At 35.7% G+C, this 20870-nt stretch overlaps 1 protein-coding gene across 3 annotated transcripts in view; it reads left to right on the plus strand.

Annotated features, from left to right (window-relative positions):
- The first annotated feature begins 502 nt into the window (after positions 1-502).
- Positions 503-20870, plus strand: part of NEMF (nuclear export mediator factor) — a 42625-nt gene continuing 22257 nt past the window's right edge. The window contains exons 1-15 of one of the 3 annotated variants that reach the window (XM_079118890.1): positions 567-716; positions 1505-1573; positions 1707-1809; positions 5368-5493; positions 9391-9539; positions 10471-10538; positions 11263-11349; positions 12906-12979; positions 13700-13770; positions 13851-13926; positions 14394-14456; positions 17521-17598; positions 17680-17888; positions 18120-18311; positions 18671-18734. In XM_079118890.1, coding sequence (XP_078975016.1) covers positions 658-716; positions 1505-1573; positions 1707-1809; positions 5368-5493; positions 9391-9539; positions 10471-10538; positions 11263-11349; positions 12906-12979; positions 13700-13770; positions 13851-13926; positions 14394-14456; positions 17521-17598; positions 17680-17888; positions 18120-18311; positions 18671-18734 — 1488 coding nt within the window. In that variant the 5' untranslated portion in view covers positions 567-657. Of the gene's footprint in view, positions 717-1504; positions 1574-1706; positions 1810-5365; positions 5494-9390; positions 9540-10470; positions 10539-11262; positions 11350-12905; positions 12980-13699; positions 13771-13850; positions 13927-14393; positions 14457-17520; positions 17599-17679; positions 17889-18119; positions 18312-18670; positions 18735-20870 lie in introns of those variants that run through there. The other 2 variants (XM_079118891.1, XM_079118892.1) reach the window with 2 other exon arrangements.

Genomic DNA, 20870 nt, shown 5'->3' on the forward strand with positions numbered 1-20870 from the left:
ACCGAAAATTCATGAAACCCCAGCTGTATGCCAGATATTACACCGAGTTTCGAGGATAACGAGACCGGGGTTGGATGGTAATCCTACAGTAATGTGGCAAAATGCTCTTTCGGAAAGCAGTAGCCATGAAAATAGGAGCTTCTTTTTGAGGGTTCTCCTCGATCGTGGCAGGCAATCTTAGGACCAATGAAACAGTTCTGCTTCGTTACATTTACAAATTCTACGCGTCCAAGAAATTCAGCGGACATGGCCATTGCTCTTCCATACTGAGCCCTATCGCCCACCTGGGGAAATTCTCCCGATATGCCCCTCAAAAATTATTATGACCAGCAGGAGTCACTAAGGAGGTTGGCTTGAGTTCCAAAACACAAGGGGACAAGGTAACCAGAGTGATCCGCTGATGTTCGAGGAAGGGATGCAGATTTATGAGAATAGTTTGGCTGTATTTATTTCCAATTGTTCTGGTGTAACGAAAAGCGAGTCGACAGTAATTCAATAGTTAAATTCTTCAGACATACGCAAACGGGTTCGCTTCAATTAATATTGGGTCTTCAGAGCGACCGTAGAGCTCCTTCAAGTGCGCCTGCGCGGAAGAGTAGCGGCGTCGAGTCAGGCTGGCAGTGGAGGAAACTGCGGTAGCGACACTTACACCTCGCCATGAAGACGCGCTTTAGCACCATTGACCTCCGCGCCGTATTGGCGGAGCTGAATGCTAGGTACGGTCCTGTAGGTGGCTAGGCTCCTACTAGAACTGCAGGAAGCAGATCAGGGGCCCCACGTTGAAAACGAGACCAGCCTGAGGTGTCCCCTTATTTCCTCCCAGTCTTCTGTGGACCTGGTTAGGCCTGGGTGGGCTAGCGCGTGGCGTCTTCGCTGCCGCCCGCAGAATACCCGGGAGGCCCCAGGGACCGCGGGCCTCTTCCCCCGCCCTCTGTGCCCTGGTTTGTCTCGCCGGGTCTCTTGTCCCGCTGTCGCGGCGCTCTTGTCTTGTCGGCCTGAGCCACCTGGGTTTGGTAGCAAATGTTTGGTCAAATAGTAGACGCCGGATCGGTCCTGTTCCCTGGTTTCCAGACTGGAGGCCTGGTTTCCTCAACGGCCCTCAGGCCAGAGAGAGCTAACATTGCTGTTTCAACCGGCTTTAGCAGATGGGGACTGAGACCTGGATTCCGGTTTTGTTTATTATTCAGCCGTGTGACCTTTCTCATACTTCCGGGGGACTCGTTTGTCTCTTATCTCTTCTTGTCATAAATTAATTGATTACATTTTACTGTATTTCCCTCCCAAAAGGAGTGAGTTATTTCAAAGACGAAAGGTGTTCCCAAGGCTGATAGACCACTTTGTGCATAAGTGGTTACGCTTAAGTTTCGGACAGAATGCCTAATGGTCTCCGAACTTGCCTCCCACTTTTTTAGAGCTGTAGACTTCCCCTTTTTCAGCTTTAAACTGTGTGTAGTTTTATGTTTCAAACAGTAGATTTTGTTACATGTTTCTTTTGTCTTTGCAGCCTGCTGGGAATGAGAGTAAACAATGTTTATGATGTGGATAATAAGACATATCTTATTCGTCTTCAAAAGTAAGAACATTTTATAGATTTGTTTTCTCTTTGGTAATTATGAGATTATTGATTTTCTTATCCATGTTTTAAATCTTTTATTGAGTAAACTTTGGCAAATTCCCTTAAAAAATGACTTTTTTTTCTTCTATAGACCAGACTTTAAAGCAACACTTTTACTTGAATCTGGCATACGGATTCACACAACAGAATTTGAGTGGCCAAAGAATATGATGCCATCTAGTTTTGCCATGAAGGTAAATTTTAAGTTATACTGGAAGCTAAATTTTAAGCCCTTGATCGCTGACAATTGAGTTTTTAAGCTGTTTGGGTTTTCTATATTGTTATGAATAAAACACAGATAAGGGTAGAAGGAATAGTTGATAGGGGTGGGAGGAACAAAGTAGGTGTTTATTGACTTCTCCCTGTTGTCTTCCAGGTCTTTTTTCGGTTCCCACACTCAAGTTCCAGTTCAGCCTTTATCCCAAACTTAACTGTAGTCCACTTCCCTCCCTCAAAACAATTCTCTATTAGACAAACATTAATTTTTTAAAGCATCATTTTCGTTAGTCATCTCACTTGATATGATTCTCTAATTTCTGAATTCATATTCAGTAACCTAGCATTGTCGATGTTCCATGATTTGCCCCTCCTCCCCATTTTTCCCCTAGTCTTATCACCTAGAATTCAACTTTGTGAACTGTATTCTTCTCCCTGTTCTGTATTTTGCTAGAATATTTAATGATGTTAATAACGTTACCAAGTCATTTTATCTTATTTTTCACCTCTCTCTTTGCTTTTGTTTTTAATATTAAATTGAGATTTTTACATCTGTGGGCATGTGCCCTTTTTGTATATGTGGGGAGAAGATGGGGAGCATTTTGGTTGAACCCTTGCACATGCTATGCAAGCACTGAGCTACATGCTTGCCCTTTTATTTTATTTTGGAACAGGGAGGGTCTTAACAAGTTGCCCAGACAGACCTGGAACTTGTGATCCTCCTGCCTAAGTTTCCTGAGTAACTGGGATTACAAGCATGTACCACCATGCCTGACATGTTATTGATACAACTATATGTTAAAAATTCATGTGATACTGAAAACTGACTTTTGAGTTAGATATACCTAACTTTTGAATTAATGAATTTGCCACTAAATAATTTTGTAACCAGGAAAACTTATTTAACCTTTTAGAACTTAGTTTCTTTAATGTAAAAATGTGGTTAGTAACTCCCTCATAGAGTTATTGATGAGAGCTAATTAAAGTAACATGTAAAGTATCTAACACAATGCTTGACACATATTAAGAGTTCTATATATGTTAAGAGTTCTGGATATGTTAATTTCCTTCTCCCCTGTTCTTTAGAAATTTGTTGTGGCATTGTAGTATTTCAGTAGAGACTTTTTAGAGAATAACTTTATCTCAGCAACTTAGAATCTGTTTTTGATTAAAAATTAGGTTTTCCCCATTTCATAAGAGCTGTTGCAAAGTTATTAAATTATTGAAGTTTGTTTATTTTTTGGGAGGAGTCCTGCTGGGGATGGAACCCCAGGACCAGCTACATCCTCAGCCCTTTTTATTTTATTTTATTTTTGAGACAGTGTTTCACTAAGTTGCTGGCCTATAACTTTTAATCCTCCTGACAGCCTCCAAGTCTCCAGAATTAAAGGCATGTATCAGCAAGCCCAACTATTGACATTTAGTTTACTTAATACTAACCTGAAGTAGTTCTTTCTTGGGTTGTCCTTGATAAATGACACTTTGAATTTTTTTTTTTTTTTTTTTTTTTCCTGAGCACCAGGAAGAAAATTGAATCCAGAAGCACTCTACTTTTTTTTTTTTTAATAAATTTTTTTTAGTTGTCAACGGATCTTTTATTTATTTATTTTTTGTTTATATGGGTTGCTGAGTATTGAACCCATACTTCCCACACACCAGGCAAGCACTCTACCACTGAGCTGCAACTCCAGCCCCAAGAAGCACTCTACTTCTGAGCTATATCCCCAGCCCTTTTTATTTTTCATTTTGAAACAGAATCTCACTAAGTTGCCTCAGACTGGCCTCAAACTTGAGATCCTTCTTCCTCAGCCTCCCAGGTCCAAGTTGCTGGGATGCTGGGATTGTAGGCGTGTACCAACCTCAGCTGACATTTTGAATTTATATAGTACTTTTTTGTTTTGATACCTGGGATTGAACTCAGGGGCACTCAACCACTGAGCCGCATCCCCAGCCCTATTTTGTATTTTATTTGGAGACAGGGTCTCACTCTGTGCTTAGTGAGCCTTGCTTTGCTGTGACTGGCTTTGAACTCATGATCCTCCTGTCTCAGCCTCCTGAACTGCTGGGATTACAGGTGCGTGCCTTGCCTGGCTTGTAAGGTACTTTTAAAAATAGAAACATTTATATTAAGTTGGTTAGCAAGTCAGTGGAATATCAAGAACTAACATTATCATTTCAGTTTTACAGATGAGTTAATAGGATAGCTATTAGAGAGGTGATAGTAGATCATATGAACATTTCCAGATCAGGCCACATCCATAAGACCCAGTCACTCTGAAAAGAACAACAAAACTTTCTTAGAATTCTGAATCTGGTGTGTTTGTCATTAAATGTGTAGAAAGATTCCCTCCAATGGAGCAGACAGTATTAAGCACTTTATAAATAAATAGCTGTTAACTGTTGTTTGGCATAGGCAGAGTCAGGCCTAGTATGTGATAAATAGCAGTGATTGTTCCTGGTTTTTAAATTTGGAGTTGCCAACTACTGTGAGAAAATTGTTCTCACTGTGCTGTTGTAGGGAGAGAAAACAAGCTTTGTGCCTGCCTGTAATTCCAGCAATTTGGAAGACTGAGACAATTTAGTGAGATCCCATCTCAAAACAAAGAATAAAAAGGCCAGGGATGTGACTCAGTGGTAAATTGCCCTTGGGTTCAATCCCCAGTACTACCAAAAAAAAATAGACCAAGCTGTATGGATGTATTATATATCAATCTGTGCTTACCATGATCAAAAATATCTTTTTCTTTCCATGGTTTGAACTGCTGTCCTTTCTAGTATGACTTTTCATTTTAACCTTGTCTGTCTTTTTCTTTCTTTTCTTTTGACTGGATCTTGCTAATTTTATTTCAGATGTTAATAAGAAAAAAAAGCTATGGCTAAGAATATAAGAAATGGCATTTGATAAAGAATAGGAATTATTACACTTAGATATGAAATAGAGTAATCAAAAGTTGAATAGAAGGTAAATGGATGTAAGTAGGGGGATTAAATTTTGGCATACCATAAACTCATCAGCTAGTTTATATTTGAAGTGGAAGATCAGTGGAAAAAATTTGGAAAACAGTGAAGCACACACAAGGAAATTTGGATACTTAACAGATTGGCATAGGAAAAGACTTTAAAAAAAAATGAAGAGGTTGGGAATCTAGCTTAGTGGTAGAGTATCTGCTTAGAGTCAGATGCCCTGGGTTTGATGCGCAGCACCACACACACACACACACACAGAGTTATGTCTTTGAGTGAAATCATCAAGGTATCTATTAAGCAGTGGTATAAAGGAACAAAGCATGTTTTGCTATAGGTCTGTCATTTTTTAAAAACTGAATATGACATCCTATTTCAGAATTAGCAATCAGTTTAGAATTTTTTCCTTTAATTATCATCAACAAGCTTTTGTTTTACAACTACACTGTTTTACTACCATTTAAATATTATTCCTAATGGTAATGAAAAGAAAAAGGTTTTTAATAAACCAGTACCAAATGGTTAGGAATTTACTTTTACTACATGAATGCCTTTTTTTCCTTTCTTGCTAGTGCCGAAAACATTTGAAAAGTCGGAGGTTAGTCAGTGCAAAACAGCTTGGTGTGGATAGAATTGTAGATTTTCAGTTTGGAAGTGATGAAGCTGCTTATCATTTAATCATTGAACTCTATGATAGGGTAAGTAAAATATGAGGGATGGGGTAAAGGAATAGAATCAATATTCTGTTCATTTTGGGGGTGGGTCTACCTTTTATTCAATGTTTGAGGTATTCATTATGTTCTACCCAATATTATTTTCACTGATGATTTTGAGTTTTCTTAGCTCCATATTGTTGCCAACACTTGGCATTCTCTGTCTCTTAATTCAACAAAACTCTTTAAAAGGGCATTTTATGATGGTTATATGATGAAAAAATTAATTGTCCTTGGAAAAAATATCCATCATATAATCATCATAAGGTGCCCATCATAATTATATGTAAGTATTCTTTCCATAGCATACGTTTGTGTAGTCATTATTAGTAGTAGTATTTAAAATCTAAATAATCTTTTTTATTAGAAATAATTTTAGAGAAAAGTTGTAAACACAAAAAGTTCCTGTTATCCTTCGCCTAGTTTCTGTAAATGTTAACATCTTACAGAACATTTGTCACAACTAAGAACTTAACATTGGTACATAATTTTGTTTCTTCAGTCTCATAGTTTTTCTGTTCTAGGATACCCAGTTGTATTTAGGGCTTTTCCATTTGAAGGCTCTGAGCAGTAGGCATGCATACTATCTAGGTTCCAAAGGTCAAATTAGTGATGGGTTTGGAGTAGATATTAAGGGTTTATATATGAAAGAATGTGCTTGGGATTTTTCCATAGTCACTGTGCTACCTGTGAGAGGTATGTTCGTTGATGCTTAAAAATAAATAGATCATGATGGCTGGGGTGGTTGCTCAGTGGTAGAGCGCCTGCCTGACTTGTATATGAGGCACTGAGTTCCATCCTCAGAACCACATAAAAATAAATAAATAAAATAAAGGTATTGTAACCATCTACAACTAAAAAAATTTTTTTAGAAAAAGAATAGATCAGTAAGATTGTTCTTTACTTTCTATATATAAGCATTTGATCTTTGAGATTTTGTGCCTGGAATTTTTTCTTTTCTTTCTTTTTTTTTGGTACCAGGAATTGAACCCAGGGACACTTAACCATTGAACCACATCCCTAGCCCTTTTTATTTTGAAACAGGGTCTCCCTAAATTGCTTAGGGTCTTGCTAAATTGCTGAGACTGGTCTTGAACTTGCAATCCTCCTGCATCAGCCTCAGCCTCCAGAGTTGCTGGAATTACAGGTGTATACTACCACACCTGAAATGCCTGGAGTTTTGATGTGTGGTACATCTAGAGTTGGTCAGACTTTAAGGAAAGTTTATTGCTACTCGCATGCATTTACGAAAACAGATTTAGGCCAGGTGCAGTGGCACATGCCTGTAATCCTAGCAATTTGGGAGGCCGAGACAGGAGGATTCCAAGTTTAAAGCTAACCTCAGCAACTTAGTAAAACCCTGTCTCAAAATGAAAAATCAAAAGAACTGGGAGTAGCTCAGTGGTTAAGCACCTGGGGTTCAATTCACAGTGTCAAAAAAATTTAAAAAGTAGGTTTATTAAGTTAGCAGCAGGAAAGACTCTGGGAAACATAAGATCAGAAAGTGGCTTATTAAGTACATCAGAATCAAGTGCAGTATTTTCCAAACTATGTTTCTTGGATATTATATCCCATAAGATAATAGGTATGTCTAGAAAAATGGGTTTCATAGTTGTGAAAGTTTGAGGAACCCTGAGAATAAAGTAAGATTAATTTTTTTTCACTCTAGTGCTTATTAGTTAATATGGTAATGTGATAGGTTACATTTCTTACAGAAGGAAATGTTAAGTAGATTCCAAAACTTACTTGATCACAGAATTGTTTTTAACAGAAGGTAAGAAACCCATTTTATAAAGTACTTTTAGGAAACTTTGGATTAAGGAAAACCCTTTTAGGGAAGTAATCTTCCTTATTGGAATCTTCTAGATGTTCCTGATAACTGTACAATTTGATCAGCGAAATCAAATTTTGACTACCTTTTATGTTCCAGGCTCTGTGGCCTTTTATTCTTTAAATCATGTCTTAACCAGACACCATCTGAATTTTTTTTTTTTTTTTTTTTTTTTTTTTGCAGTGCTGGGGATTGTACCCAGGGCCTTGTGCTTGCACTGAATTTCTTTATAAGCCCTTAACTTTCCTTTTCCAGTTAACTTTTTCTTTTTTTGGTACTGTGAATTGAACCCAGGGGTGCTTAATCACTTAGCAACATCTCCACCCCTTTTTTCTATTTTATTTAGAGACAGGGTCTCTCTGAGTTGCTTAGAGTCTCACTAAGTTGTTGAGGCTGGCTTTGAACTTGCAATCCTCCTGCCTCAGCCTCTTTAGCCACTGGGCTTACAGGCATGTGGCACTGCCCCCAGTTGCAGTTAATTTTATATTCTTTAATTTAAAATTAATGTTTAAAAATTTAAATGTATCTTCACTCCCTAATAAATTTGTAAGGTTGTATTTTGGGGGCAGTTTTCTTTTTAGGTCCCCCCCTTTTAATTGAAAAGATTATATAGTAATATTCATTCTAATATAGTAATTTTCATTCTAAATCTTCATTAGTTTGTTTGGTTTTTGTTTTCGTCTGTGCTGGGGATTGAACCCAGGGCCTCATGCATGCTAGGATGCTAGTAGGCAAGTGTTCTACCACTGTCCCCAGCCCTAATAATTTCATGTTTTCCTCCCGGGGTGCTCTGAGCCACATCTCAGGCCCTTTTTCATTTTTTATTTTGAGACAGGTTTTCACTAAATTGCTCAGGGTGTCAGCCTCCTGAGTTGCTAGGATTACAGTGTACTACCATGCCCCACTATAATTTCATTTTTGAAATTAAGTCTTTAATTGTTAATCTTTAGTAAATAATTTCATTTTACCAACATGTACCTTCTCCTTCCACAGAATTTTTTTTGGTGTCTTGCTGACTTATTCTTTTGGTGGTGCTAGGGACTGAATTCTAGGCCTTGTACAGACTAGGCAAGTGTTGTGTCACTGAACTACGTTTCCAGCCCATGTCTTGCTTTTTTTCTTTCCATATTTAAATGTTTTCCTTTTTTTAACATAGCCTTCATAAGGTAATAGCATTTTACTATTGTTATATTGATCTATCATAATGGATTTAACAGTTTCCCAGATTTTTACATTTAGACTGGTTCTTCTTCGTTGTTGTCTTTTTTTTGTTTTGTTTTGTTTTGTTTTCTCTGTCATAAATAAATCGCAGTGAACATCTTTTAAGTATGTAGCTTTAAGTTTGTTGAGTTAATTCATTAGGCCACATAACGATTTTTTAAAAATATTTTTAGTTGTAGATGGACATAATATCTTTATTTTATTTATTTTTATGTGGTGCTGAGGATCAAACCCAGTGCCTCACATGTGTGAGGCAAGCACTCCACAGCTGAGCCACAGTCACAGTCTATTACGATTGTTATTAAAAGACAAATTGCAGGCAAAAGTATAGTAGAAGCCCTGGGGCTGGGGATGTAGCTCAGTTGGTGGAGCGCTTGCCTAGCATGCACAAGGCCCTGGGTTCAATCCCCAGCACCACCAAAAAAAAAAGGTATAGTAGCCCTTTGCTTGGCTTCTAAAATAATATGTTTTGCTTTTTTTAATAAGCCAGTGTTTATATTCTGGCTCATGCAAATATAAACAAGAGCTCAGCTAGTATAGTTATCAAGGTGTTAATAAATGACTGTGCTTGTGTTAGCAATTTCTGTAGTAGCATCAGACAATGGGTTTGATGTTGCTCTAGATATTGTTTCAAACTTGAGTCTTTAGAATTTGTTTCACAGTCTGCTGGGCAGGTTCAAGGAGGATTGTTGAGATGTGACTTTGGTGCATTTTGTTTTGTAACTTCTGTCACATCAGTTAGGTTGTTAAGAGACTACCTCCTTTTCAATTTTTAAGAAGTTTCATGACTATTTTGAAAAATAATTAAGTTGTATTTTACTCTGTTGCAGGGGAACATTGTTCTTACAGATTATGAGTACCTAATTTTAAATATTCTAAGGTTTCGAACTGATGAGGCAGATGATGTTAAATTTGCTGTTCGTGAACGCTATCCAGTTGATCATGCTAGAGCTGCTGAACCTTTGCTTACTTTGGAAAGGTAACATCTTTTGTTTTAAACTCATTTTGTATTGTATTGAGGTAAAAATAGGTTATATATCAGAATATGAAAAACTGTCAAAATTTTATTTTGTTTACTTTCTTAACTAAATTCAGGCTACTTGAACTACATAAATGTGTATATAAGCAATTAAACCTTATTTGTCGTAACAAATACATGTCTGTTTAAACTAAGTTTTGGGTTACTTCAGATGTTTATGATTTCTTGGTAGAGAGAGGGGACAACTTATTGTTCTGTGAGAAGAGAGACAGATATCCTGGGCAGAATGCAAAAAGAGATAGAAATTTTGGATTACTTAGGAAAAAGGGAAATATGGTAGTATAAAGTGATTATAGTTGTACTTTTCTGGCCTGAAGGCTTTTACTGACAGTCTACAGTAGTGGTTCTAAAAGTTTAGCAAGCATCAGAGTCACCTGCAAGGCTTGTTATAACATAGATTGCCCTGTTTTGCTAATACGTACTCTAAGGCCCAGGAATCTACATTTCCAACAAGTTCTTAGGTAATGCTGATACTGCTGATCTGGGAACCACATTGAACTACAGGATCCTTAAAAGTTCTTATTAAATGCTTAATTAGATAAAGCCATTTTAGACATTAAGATATGGTGTGATTTACAAAAAACATTTAACATATAAAAAAAATGTCTCTTTCATGACGCTTATGAATGGGCAAATTGATGATAAGAAATGTGACTTAGTTGATTTCTCTTCGAAATGTCCCAGGCTGCTGATCATGTTAAAACACTTTTATGACCCATTTCTTCACCTATAAGAGAACTAATTTCTATTGTTTGCAGGGTATTATAAAGATTAGATCAGTTGAATAAGACGAAAGTAGTGTGAATGTGAACACGACTATAAGATTTTTTAAATGTAAGATAGTAAGAGGTGTATCAATTTTGTTTCACAGATTGACTGAAGTAATAGCCAGTGCACCTAAAGGAGAACTACTGAAGAGGGTTCTTAACCCATTACTTCGTGAGTAATGGAATGTTTATAAGATAATGTGGTTTTCAGGACTCTATAATCTTTTATGGTTCTGGTTGAAAGTTTGAACAAGGAGTTTAAAATGATATTTTAAAAAAATTATCTTTTAGTAATGATCTGTTTTATTGTTAGAGATTTTATTTTTTCTTTTCAGTATTGGGAGTTGAACCCAGGGGTGCTTTATCACTAAGCTACATCCCCAGTCCTTTCTTTTTTTCTTTTCTTTTTTTTTTTCTCTTTCTTTTTTTGAGACAGGGTGTTGCTAAGTTGCTGAGGGTATCACTAAGTTGCTGAGGCTGGCATTGAACTTGCAACTCTCCTGCCTCACTTCCTGAGTCACTGGAATTATAATTGTGTGCCACCATTCCCAACTGTTGCCCAATTTTTAAAGGGGACTTTAAACCAGATTTAGATGATAACCAACCTTGCATTCTAGTGATAATCCCTCTGGTCATAGTTTGTAACCTTTTTTATATGTGGTTGAATACTATTTTTATTTCTATAACTTAACCTGATTTCTCTAAGCTTATTATAATTTTAAATTTAAGTACTTTAATTGTTATTTTGAATCATACTTCAAAAATAAGTAAACTTACTATTATTTTCACTGACTGCTTTAATTGCGTAGAATATTCTTGTTTGGATATAAATTTGTGCTACATTTTTATTTAATTTTATAGGAAAATCCTAAAAATAGTTCTCTCTGCTTTTATAGCCTATGGGCCGGCTCTCATTGAGCACTGTCTTATAGAAAATGGATTCTCTGGCAATGTCAAAGTAGATGAAAAACTTGAAAGTAAAGGTATGTCTGCATGGTATAAGTTTTGAAGTTTTGTACATTTTCATTTGTTTCCTTTTTTTCCCTCCTCCCCCAGTACTGGGAATTGAACCCAGGGTCTTGCACATACTAGGCAAGCACCTTACACTTAGCTACACCCCTCAACCCCATTTGTTTCCTTTTTAAAAACTGAAAATTGTGGCTGAGGGTATAGCTGATTGGTAGAGCACTTGCTTAGCTTGTGTCAGTCCTCAGCACTGCAAAAAAAGAAAACTGAAGATTATTTCTTTTTTTGGTGGTGCTGGGGATTGAACCCAGGGCCTTGTGCTTGCTAGGCAAGTGCTCTACCAACTGAGCTATATCCCAGCCCCTTGAAGATTATTTCTGATAAAGTAATAAATGAATAGGTAATTCTAGACTTAAAAACTTTGACTTATGAATATCATATGCATGTGGGGATTCCTGTCCTACTCCACTGTGCAGCTTTATCCATAGTAATATGCAGTTCAATCTCATGCTTTTTTTTTTCCCCCAGATACTGGGGTTTGAGCCCAGAAATCTTTACTAATGAGTTACATCCCCATCCCTTTATTTTTTATTTTGAGACACTTTAGCCAAGTTGCCTGGGCCGGCCTTGAGCATGATGTCCTCCTGCCTCAGTCTTCCGGGTAATTTGGATTATAAGTGTGCATTACTCCTGGCCAGTTCAATCATTTGATCTGCCTTGAAAACTTTTCACTTTAGAATATTTTCTCTTTATATCTCTTAAGTTTTGGGACTGGCTCAGCTTAGGACAGTTAGAGTCTGAAGGAGATGAATTCATTAGCTTTCTAACCTAGAACATGCAATGCTTCTAGAAATAGCATTATTCAAATATTTGGATTTATTTAGTTCTATGCTGTGACTGTGTGATCAAACTAGGCTTTTGTAACTACTTAGGGAACCTAATTTAACTGCCATATTAGGAAAATAAAATAGAGGAAATATAAGGAAAATGGAAGATTTTGCATTTAACAAAATTTAACCTGTAGCTTATCTTGTGTAATATTTTTTTCTTGTGCAATATTTAAAAAATTATTCTTGGTGTTTATATTATGGGGTTGTATATCATTTCTTAAGGTTTAGGAATAATTTGTGTTTAAAAGATGCAAATTGATTAACTTTCTGAAATACACTAAATCAGCATATTCCCCCCCTCCAAAATGATAATAGGAGGTATTTTTGTTTTGTTTTGTTTTTTAATAAAATGAATCTGATACTCATCTGGAACAGAAGCATGTGAAAACATATAGGAAAGCTCTAAAATAGTGATTTATTACTCTTAATATCTGTATAACCTTTTCACAGCTTAAAATATATTATGAAGCCTTAGTAATTTAAACAGTAACTTTTTGGAGAAGGCATAGCCAGAATAAAGAATCTAGATACAGGCTCAAATATATATAGGAATTTAGTTTGAATAAAGTGCCTTTCAGATCGTGAAGGGAAAGTTGAATTAAATACTTTTCTGCTTTTCTACATAGTTGTTAAAAATGGTTGACACTTGATTGGCACTCCTTTTTCTTTTTTTATCCTATTAGATATTGAAAAAGTACTCATTTGTCTGCAGAAGGCAGAAGAATATATGAAAACAACATCCAATTTCAATGGAAAGGTAATACCATGTACTCTAATTGTGTATTGGAGTGGTTACATTTATTTTGATTTTCCAGAAATTAAATGTTCATTAAAGGATCAATATATGTACATTTTGTTCTAGTATTTAAAAAATGATATTTGTGATATACTTATTCCAGGGTAAGATTTTCTCCCCCGTTTGTTGTTTGTTTTGGGTGCTGGGAATTGAATAACCCAAGACCCTCACATTTGCTAAGTACATGCTATATCGCTGTTCCACTGAGCTATATTTCCAGTCCCAGGGTAGTTTTTACAATTGGTATGGGTTTGTAATTTTTGTTCTGCTCCTTTTATAGAAAGTACTATGTCAAGTCAGTATCAGCACTCCAGAAAAGTTGAATTTGTAAACAGTTGGGTTTTTGTTTTGTTTTTTTGTTTTGTGGTGCTGGGAATTGAACCCAGAGCCTCACTCATGCCACATAAGCACTCTACCACCGAGCCACATCTCCAGCTCCTGTAAATAGTTTTGAATTGATTTTCAATAGAGAAGCACATTTTAATTTGCTAAACTTTTTAAAAATTTGGTGATTAACATCCCTGTAATAAACAGGTTTAAAATTACCTCATACCTTATAAGTATTTTTCTTCTCTAATCAAAGTATATCTTTGCTTACAAAAATCAATAAAAATGTTAGTCATGGAAAGAAAATCTTTACTAATGATGAATAGAAATAACTTTACTATTGGATTTTTGTAGGGATATATCATTCAGAAAAGAGAAATAAAACCAAGCCTGGAAGTAGATAAACCAGTTGAAGACATACTCACGTAAGCATGTAGGCATGGGTCAATTTGCTTTGGATCTTCATTCATGTTCTTGAATGTGATATAATAAATATGTTTTACAGGTATGAGGAATTTCATCCTTTCTTGTTTTCTCAACATTCACAATGTCCATATATAGAATTTGAATCATTTGACAAGGTGGGTTTTCTAGTTATGTTTTTTGACCAGAAAAAAACTTATCACTTTACATTATTTCACAAATACTTTTCTGAAAAAGTATTCCTCAGAAATACTGAAATGATATGAAGTGTTAATATCAGCTTGCTTTGACTGAGAATTGAATATGTTCTTGTCATTATGAAATGCTGAAATGATATGAGATCTTAATATCAGTTTGCTTTGGTTGAGAATTGAATATATTCTTTTGCTATGAATCTGGGTATTAAAGATCAATGGAGTCACATATACAGCTACTGGAAACAATTGTTGCCACTTTATTTGAAGGGGAAGGACCAAAGACTTGAATTTCATTTGATTCTTGATACTATTAAGCTCTTTAATACATTAACTGGAAATGTGGTCAAGTTCTTTGAGAAGTTCTGTGTATGCATTTGAAGTAGAGACCATGCTGTTTTTACAGCTAGTGTGTTTGTTTCTTTACTAAGGCCGTGGATGAATTTTATTCGAAGATAGAAGGTCAAAAAATTGATTTAAAAGCTTTACAACAGGTATGGTATTATTAAAAATATTCATATTAAATCAGTAGTCTCTGAGTGATTTGATGGGTAGGTGATATTTTCATTTAGCAACGAACAGCCTTTCAGAAGTAGTGTGTGAAATAGTATAGAAATTTCCTGATCTCTTGGTTTCTGATTAAGGACCAGGAGAGGTCTCATTGTTGAAAAGTATATTCCCATGATTTCATCCATTTGTCAGATACTCTCTTTAAAGGGAAATAAAGTGGGAAGGTAAGGCTGTTACTTATGCCCTCATATGATTTCTTGTATTAAGGTAACCTAAAACTTCTCAGATTTTGCATTTATGAGAATACCATTCTAGGGAGATTTTAAATGGGCCAGAGAGGTGAAGATTGTTCTCTGTTCAAATACGTTTATTTGTTTATCATATTTTTTTGTTTTGTTTTGGTGCTGGGGATTGAACCCAGGGCCTCCTGCATGCTGAGCACATAATCTACAACTAAGCTACAACCATCCCCTCCTATTTATCATAGACTCCCCTCCCCCCCCCCCCCTTTTTTAAACTAGACTTTAATAAAACTAGGTCTTTATTTTCTTTCCTTTCTGTACTGGGAATTGAACCCATGGGTGCTCTACCATTAAGCTATATCCCCATCCCTTTTTATTTTAATTTTGAGACAGGGTCTTGCTAAGTTGCTAAGGCTGACCACAAACTTAGGATCCTTTTGCCTCAGCTTCTGACATAGCTGGAATTACAGGTGTGTGCCATCAAACCCAGCTAAAGCTAAATCTTTAGTTTTCTGTGTGTTGTGACTCCATGAGGAGGATTTAATATGCAGTATTTTTCCAACACATTTTACCATATTTTTTATTTTTAAATTTTTAATTGTAGATGGACACAATACCTTTATTTTACGTATTTTTATGTAGTGCTGATGATTGAACCCAGTGCCTTACATGTGCCAGGCAAGCCCTCTACCACTGAGCTACAACCCCATCCCCATTTGACCATATTTTTAGAATATGTGCTGCAGAACATTTCATAAATTGGTAATAGTCATTCTTGATTTAGAAGAGACTTGATTTTTTAAAAAATGCTAGTCTTAAAATGTATGTGCAAAAATTTCAGGTTATGCGAATCCTGTACCCTCTTCCCTTTTAATTTCAAAAAATTAGTTAATAGTACAATTTCAAAGCAGGTAGTAAAATGAATTACACAGTTACTACATGGTTATAGTACTTTGGCTAATGAACAGATGCATAACAGTAACACTGATACCCATGTTTTTATGTGCGTCAAAATTCAGATTGAAAAAAAAAAAAATTGTTTTTTTGTACTGAGAATTGAACCCCGGGGTGCTTTACCACTGAGCTACATCCACAGCCCTTTTTATTTTTCATTTTGAGAAAGTGTCTTAAGTTACTTAGGGCCTTATTGAGTTGCTGAGAATGGCCTCGAACTTGTCATCTTCCTGCCTCAGCCTTCAAGTGAGTGGATTATAGACAGGTGCCACTGTGCCTGGCTTCAGATTAAAAATTAAAAGTACAGATTGAGCATCCCTAATCTGAAAACCTGAAATGCTCTAAAATCTGAAACTTTTTGAGCATCACTGGTTCTCAGAAGTTTCAGATTTTAGATTTTCAGGTTAAGTCTTTACAGCTGATGAAATCTATGCAAATATTCAAAAATCCAGAAAACTCAAAATCTGAAATACTTCTGGTCCCAAGCACTAATTTATTTTGGCAATCTTTGTGTGTTCTTTTAATAGTATTCTTGTAAATCTTTTTACTATTTCATCCCACATTTTAGTATTCATTAATTTTTGGTGCTGTTACTATTGCTAGAAAATTTTACCCCAAATCAACCTTGAAATGTAAATTAGATGTGATAAAATGCTATATAAAAGATCAAATAACCACCATAAAACTTTGTATTACTAATTTAGAATGAAAGTGCTTCGTAAAATATTGGCAATAATGTTGAGAAAATGTAAAGTAAATAAAAAGGTGTTTGGTAATTTCTGCTCTTTAAGAATTTATTCTTAGCAACAATAGGTGTTGGGCGAGGATGTGGGGAAGAGGTACACTCATATATTGCTAGTGGGGCTGCAAATTAGTGCAGCCGCTCTGGAAAGCAGTGTGGAGATTCCTTAGAAAACTTGGAATGGAACCACCATTTGACCCAGCTATCCCACTCCTTGGCCTATACCCAAAGGACTTAAAATTAGCATACTACAGCCACAACAATGTTCATAACTACTCAATTCACAATAGCCAGACTGTGGAACCAACCTAGATGCCCTTCAATGGATGAATGGATAAAGAAACTGTTTATGTGTGTGTGTGTGTGTGTGTGTATATATATATATATATATACACACACACAATGGAATATTACTCAGCCATAAAAAAGTAATAAAATTATGGCATTTGCAGGCAAATGGATGAAATTGGAGAATATCATACTAAGTGAGATAAGCCAATCTCAAAAAACTAAAGGACGAATGATCTCGCTAATAAGCGGATGATGACACACAATGGGGGGTGGGAGGGGGCAAGAATGGAGGAAGGAGGGACTGTATGGAGGGAAAAGAGGAGTGGGAGGGGTGGGGGGAAAAAAAAAAACAGAATGAATCAAAAACTATTACCCTAGGTAAATGTATAATTACACAAATGGTCTGCCTCTACTTCATGTACAGAGAAACAAGATGTATCCCATTTGTTTACAGTAAAAATGAATTTTTAAAAAAAGGAATTTATTCTGTCAAACTTGACTTTTATGCCATAAGAAAAGAATGTTTTGAATGCTGTTTGAATAATGCCAAGGGAAGTAGGGGCATATCTTACAATTTAATATAACCTTTATTCAGAACACCTTCCTTGTTTAGGGCAAGAGGTAGATGAGGAGAAGGAGAGAAGTAATTTGGGAGCATAGAATATTTTCTGGTGGGAGAATGATTGGGGGTGGGGGGAACTTGAGCTAGCATTAAGGGGGCAGAGGTGGGGCAAGAAAAGTGAATTTTAGGAGTTAAGAGAAACAACCAAAAAGTAGAAGAAATCTAATTTTTTAAGAAGTGTGTTTTGTCACCAAAAGGAAAAGCAAGCACTGAAGAAATTAGATAATGTCCGGAAGGATCACGAAAACAGATTAGAAGCTCTTCAACAGGCTCAGGTATGTTTAGCTTTTTCATGTTTTTTACAAATGATAACCTCAACTGGCATTATAGTACATGTGTTTGGTTTGTTTTTTAAGGAAATAGACAAACTGAAAGGAGAACTCATAGAAATGAACCTACAGATAGTTGACAGAGCCATTCAGGTAGTTCGAAGTGCTTTAGCCAACCAGATAGATTGGACAGAAATCGGGGTAATTGTGAAAGAAGCCCAAGCTCAAGGAGACCCTGTTGCAAGTGCAATCAAAGAATTAAAACTACAAACAAATCATGTTACAATGCTGCTAAGGTAAGTTTGATTCTTAATTAAGTGATCAGCGCTTATCTTTATTTTGTTATTTTAATTGTTCATTGTATTTGTTTAAATTTTTTCCTGTATAATTTAGAAATTTATTCTCAGAATATTAATTTACACCAAGTGATGAAACTTAAGCCATTTATAATTTCATTGAGGAAAAAACTGAAAATAAAAAAGTGATATCATTGACATTAGTGAAATACTATTGAATATTTTTAATAGAAATCCATACTTATTATCAGAGGAGGAAGATGACGATGTTGATGGTGATGTCAGTGTTGAGAAAAATGAAACTGAACCACCCAAAGGAAAAAAGAAAAAGCAAAAGAACAAACAGCTACAGAAGCCTCAGAAAAATAAGCCATTGCTTGTTGATGTTGATCTCAGCTTGTCAGCATATGCCAATGCCAAAAAGTAAGTCATTTGAACACAAATTTTAGGTAACATATTATGTCTAATAAGTCAGATAAGGGTATTAAGAATGTTAAAAACATTTGTTTTGGTGAAAATACTCCTCACCCTCCACCCCCCAGTATTAATACTTTATTTTAGTATAAAGATGGGAAACTGGAAAATACACTGTACTAAAATTTTCTTGATTCCCCTTCACATTGTGGGAACCCTCTCCCCCCTGAAAACACCTTTTAAAAAATTTAATGTGGCGCATTATACAGCTTTGTTTTGTATGATTAGATAATCTGTAAAATTTTAGAAATAAGTAGAAAACTGAAGAATAAAGATTTTACTTAAAATTTAGAGATATGTTTTTCTAGGTACTATGATCACAAGAGATATGCTGCCAAGAAAACACAAAAGACTGTTGAAGCTGCTGAGAAGGTACTTAATATTAGAGTGAATATGAACTTTTTTGTCTGCTTTTTAATGGTCTTAATTATTTCTTCTATATAAATGAGTTTTGGTTTTGTTTGTTTATTTGTTTTTGTTTTTGGTACTGGATATTGAACTCAGGAACACTTAACCACTGAACCACATCCCCAACCCTTTTTAATTTTATTTAGAGACAGGGTCTTGCTGAATTACTTAGGGCCTTGCTAAGTTGCTGAGGCTGGCTTTGAACTCATGAACCTCCTCAGCCTCTCAAGCCACTGGGATTATAGGTGTGTGCACCCCATATCCAGTTAAATGAGATTTTAAAAAGATTTTTTTTTGTAGTTGTAGATGGACAGAATGGCTTTATTTTATTTGTTTATTTTTATGTGGTATTAAGGATTGAACGCAGTGCTTCACACATGCTAGGCAAGCCCTCTGCCACTGAGCTATAACCCCAGCCCTAAATGAGATTTTTTTAATTCAGAAATATCTTTTAAATTTAATTGTGTATTTCCAGTATTTATTTTTTTCCCCAAACCTCTTCCTATTCCATTCTTCTCCACTTCAGCAAATAGCACTTCCATTCTTCTCTGCTCAGATGTTGGAGAGGTCCTGAACTTTTTGCTCATAAATCATACCCAATCTATCAGCAGATCTTTTTGGTTTTTACTTTGAAGTATTAACCAGAACGTAGTCACTTATTATTTTCATGGGCCATCCCTTTATTATCTGTGTTCATATGGACTATTAACAGTACTCTCTTAACTGGATCTGTCTCTCCTACCTTTTTCCCACTACAGCCTTTTTCCACATAGCAGTCATGGTGATGCTTTTAAATCACAAGTGAAGTCCATTCTCTCCTTTGCTTAAATCTTTTAGTTCTTAACCATTTTTATTCAACTCAGAACCCTTCTCCTGGCCTCAAGGGCCTGTACGATCTGCTTTCTTCTGACCTCTTCACCTGCATTCTTCCTCTTAAACATTCATTCTGGCTATATTGTAATCTTAGCTATTCTTAAAACCATGGTGAATTGCTGTCCTCCCAGGGCCTTTGCATTTGCTACTCTACCTGGAATGCTCTTTTTTTTTTTTTTTTTCATGGTTTAATCACTCCATTTATTCACTTACCTCCTTAAATTGAGACTTTACCAGAGAAGACTTTGTTGACCACTTAAAATTAGTACCACCCTGAACTCTCCTTTGTTGATTTTCTTCTTAAAAAACATCTTCCCAACTGATATGTATCTTTTGGAATATTTATGTTTTTCCTGTAGAATATAGGTTGCATAAAAGTAGGATTCCCCCCCACCTCCACCCCAGTACTGGGTATTGAACCCAGGAGTACTCTGCACCCACCTTCACCCTTTTTTTTTTTTTTTTTTTTTTTTTAAAGACAGGTCTCACTAAGTTGTGCAGGCTGCCCTTGAGCTGCACCCTGTGTAAAATAGGCTCTTTGTGTCTTTTATTGATTGCTGCATCCTAATCCCTGGAATACTGCCTGGAACAGAACAGTCATTTTAATGTATGTTATCTACTGCTCTGACCTCATTTCTTGATGTTTTGTCCTGTGATCACTACTTGCCAATCTTTTCTTTCTCTTGATAGATCTCTTCTTCCTATTCTTAGTATGATAAATTCATTGATCCTTTAAATGCCATTTCCTCAGAGATACCTTCTTTGATCAAGATCTAGTTTAAATTGTGTTCCCTTGTTATACTTTGATAGCATTCTTAAAAGCACTTACCTTATGTTTATTGAAATGAGTACTGGTTTAATAGTTGCCTTTTTTCCTAGACCCCAGGGGGTATGGGAGTGGGCTTTGTCCCCATCTTGTTCACTATTATATCCACTTAGAACCAACATGATAGGCACTTGGAATCTAGTAAGTGAACAAGGTAGTTCTTTATTTGTATGTCTTGAGCTAATATTTACATGTTAAAGCTTGGACTTAAATTATTTTAATATTTAAGGCAAAAATTATTTGTTCTTAATTACTTTTGAATATGTTTATGTTAGTGTGTAAAAATTTTTCAGTCATTGGTAGGTGAAATGTGTGAATTACTATAATCATTGCATTTTTTGATACTTAATAAAAATGTGCATATTTATGAAAAAAAAAAAAAAAAACTATTTCTTGGCTGG

This window comes from Sciurus vulgaris (assembly GCF_902686455.1).
Source record: "Sciurus vulgaris genome assembly, chromosome: 2".
Lineage (NCBI taxonomy): Eukaryota > Metazoa > Chordata > Mammalia > Rodentia > Sciuridae > Sciurus > Sciurus vulgaris.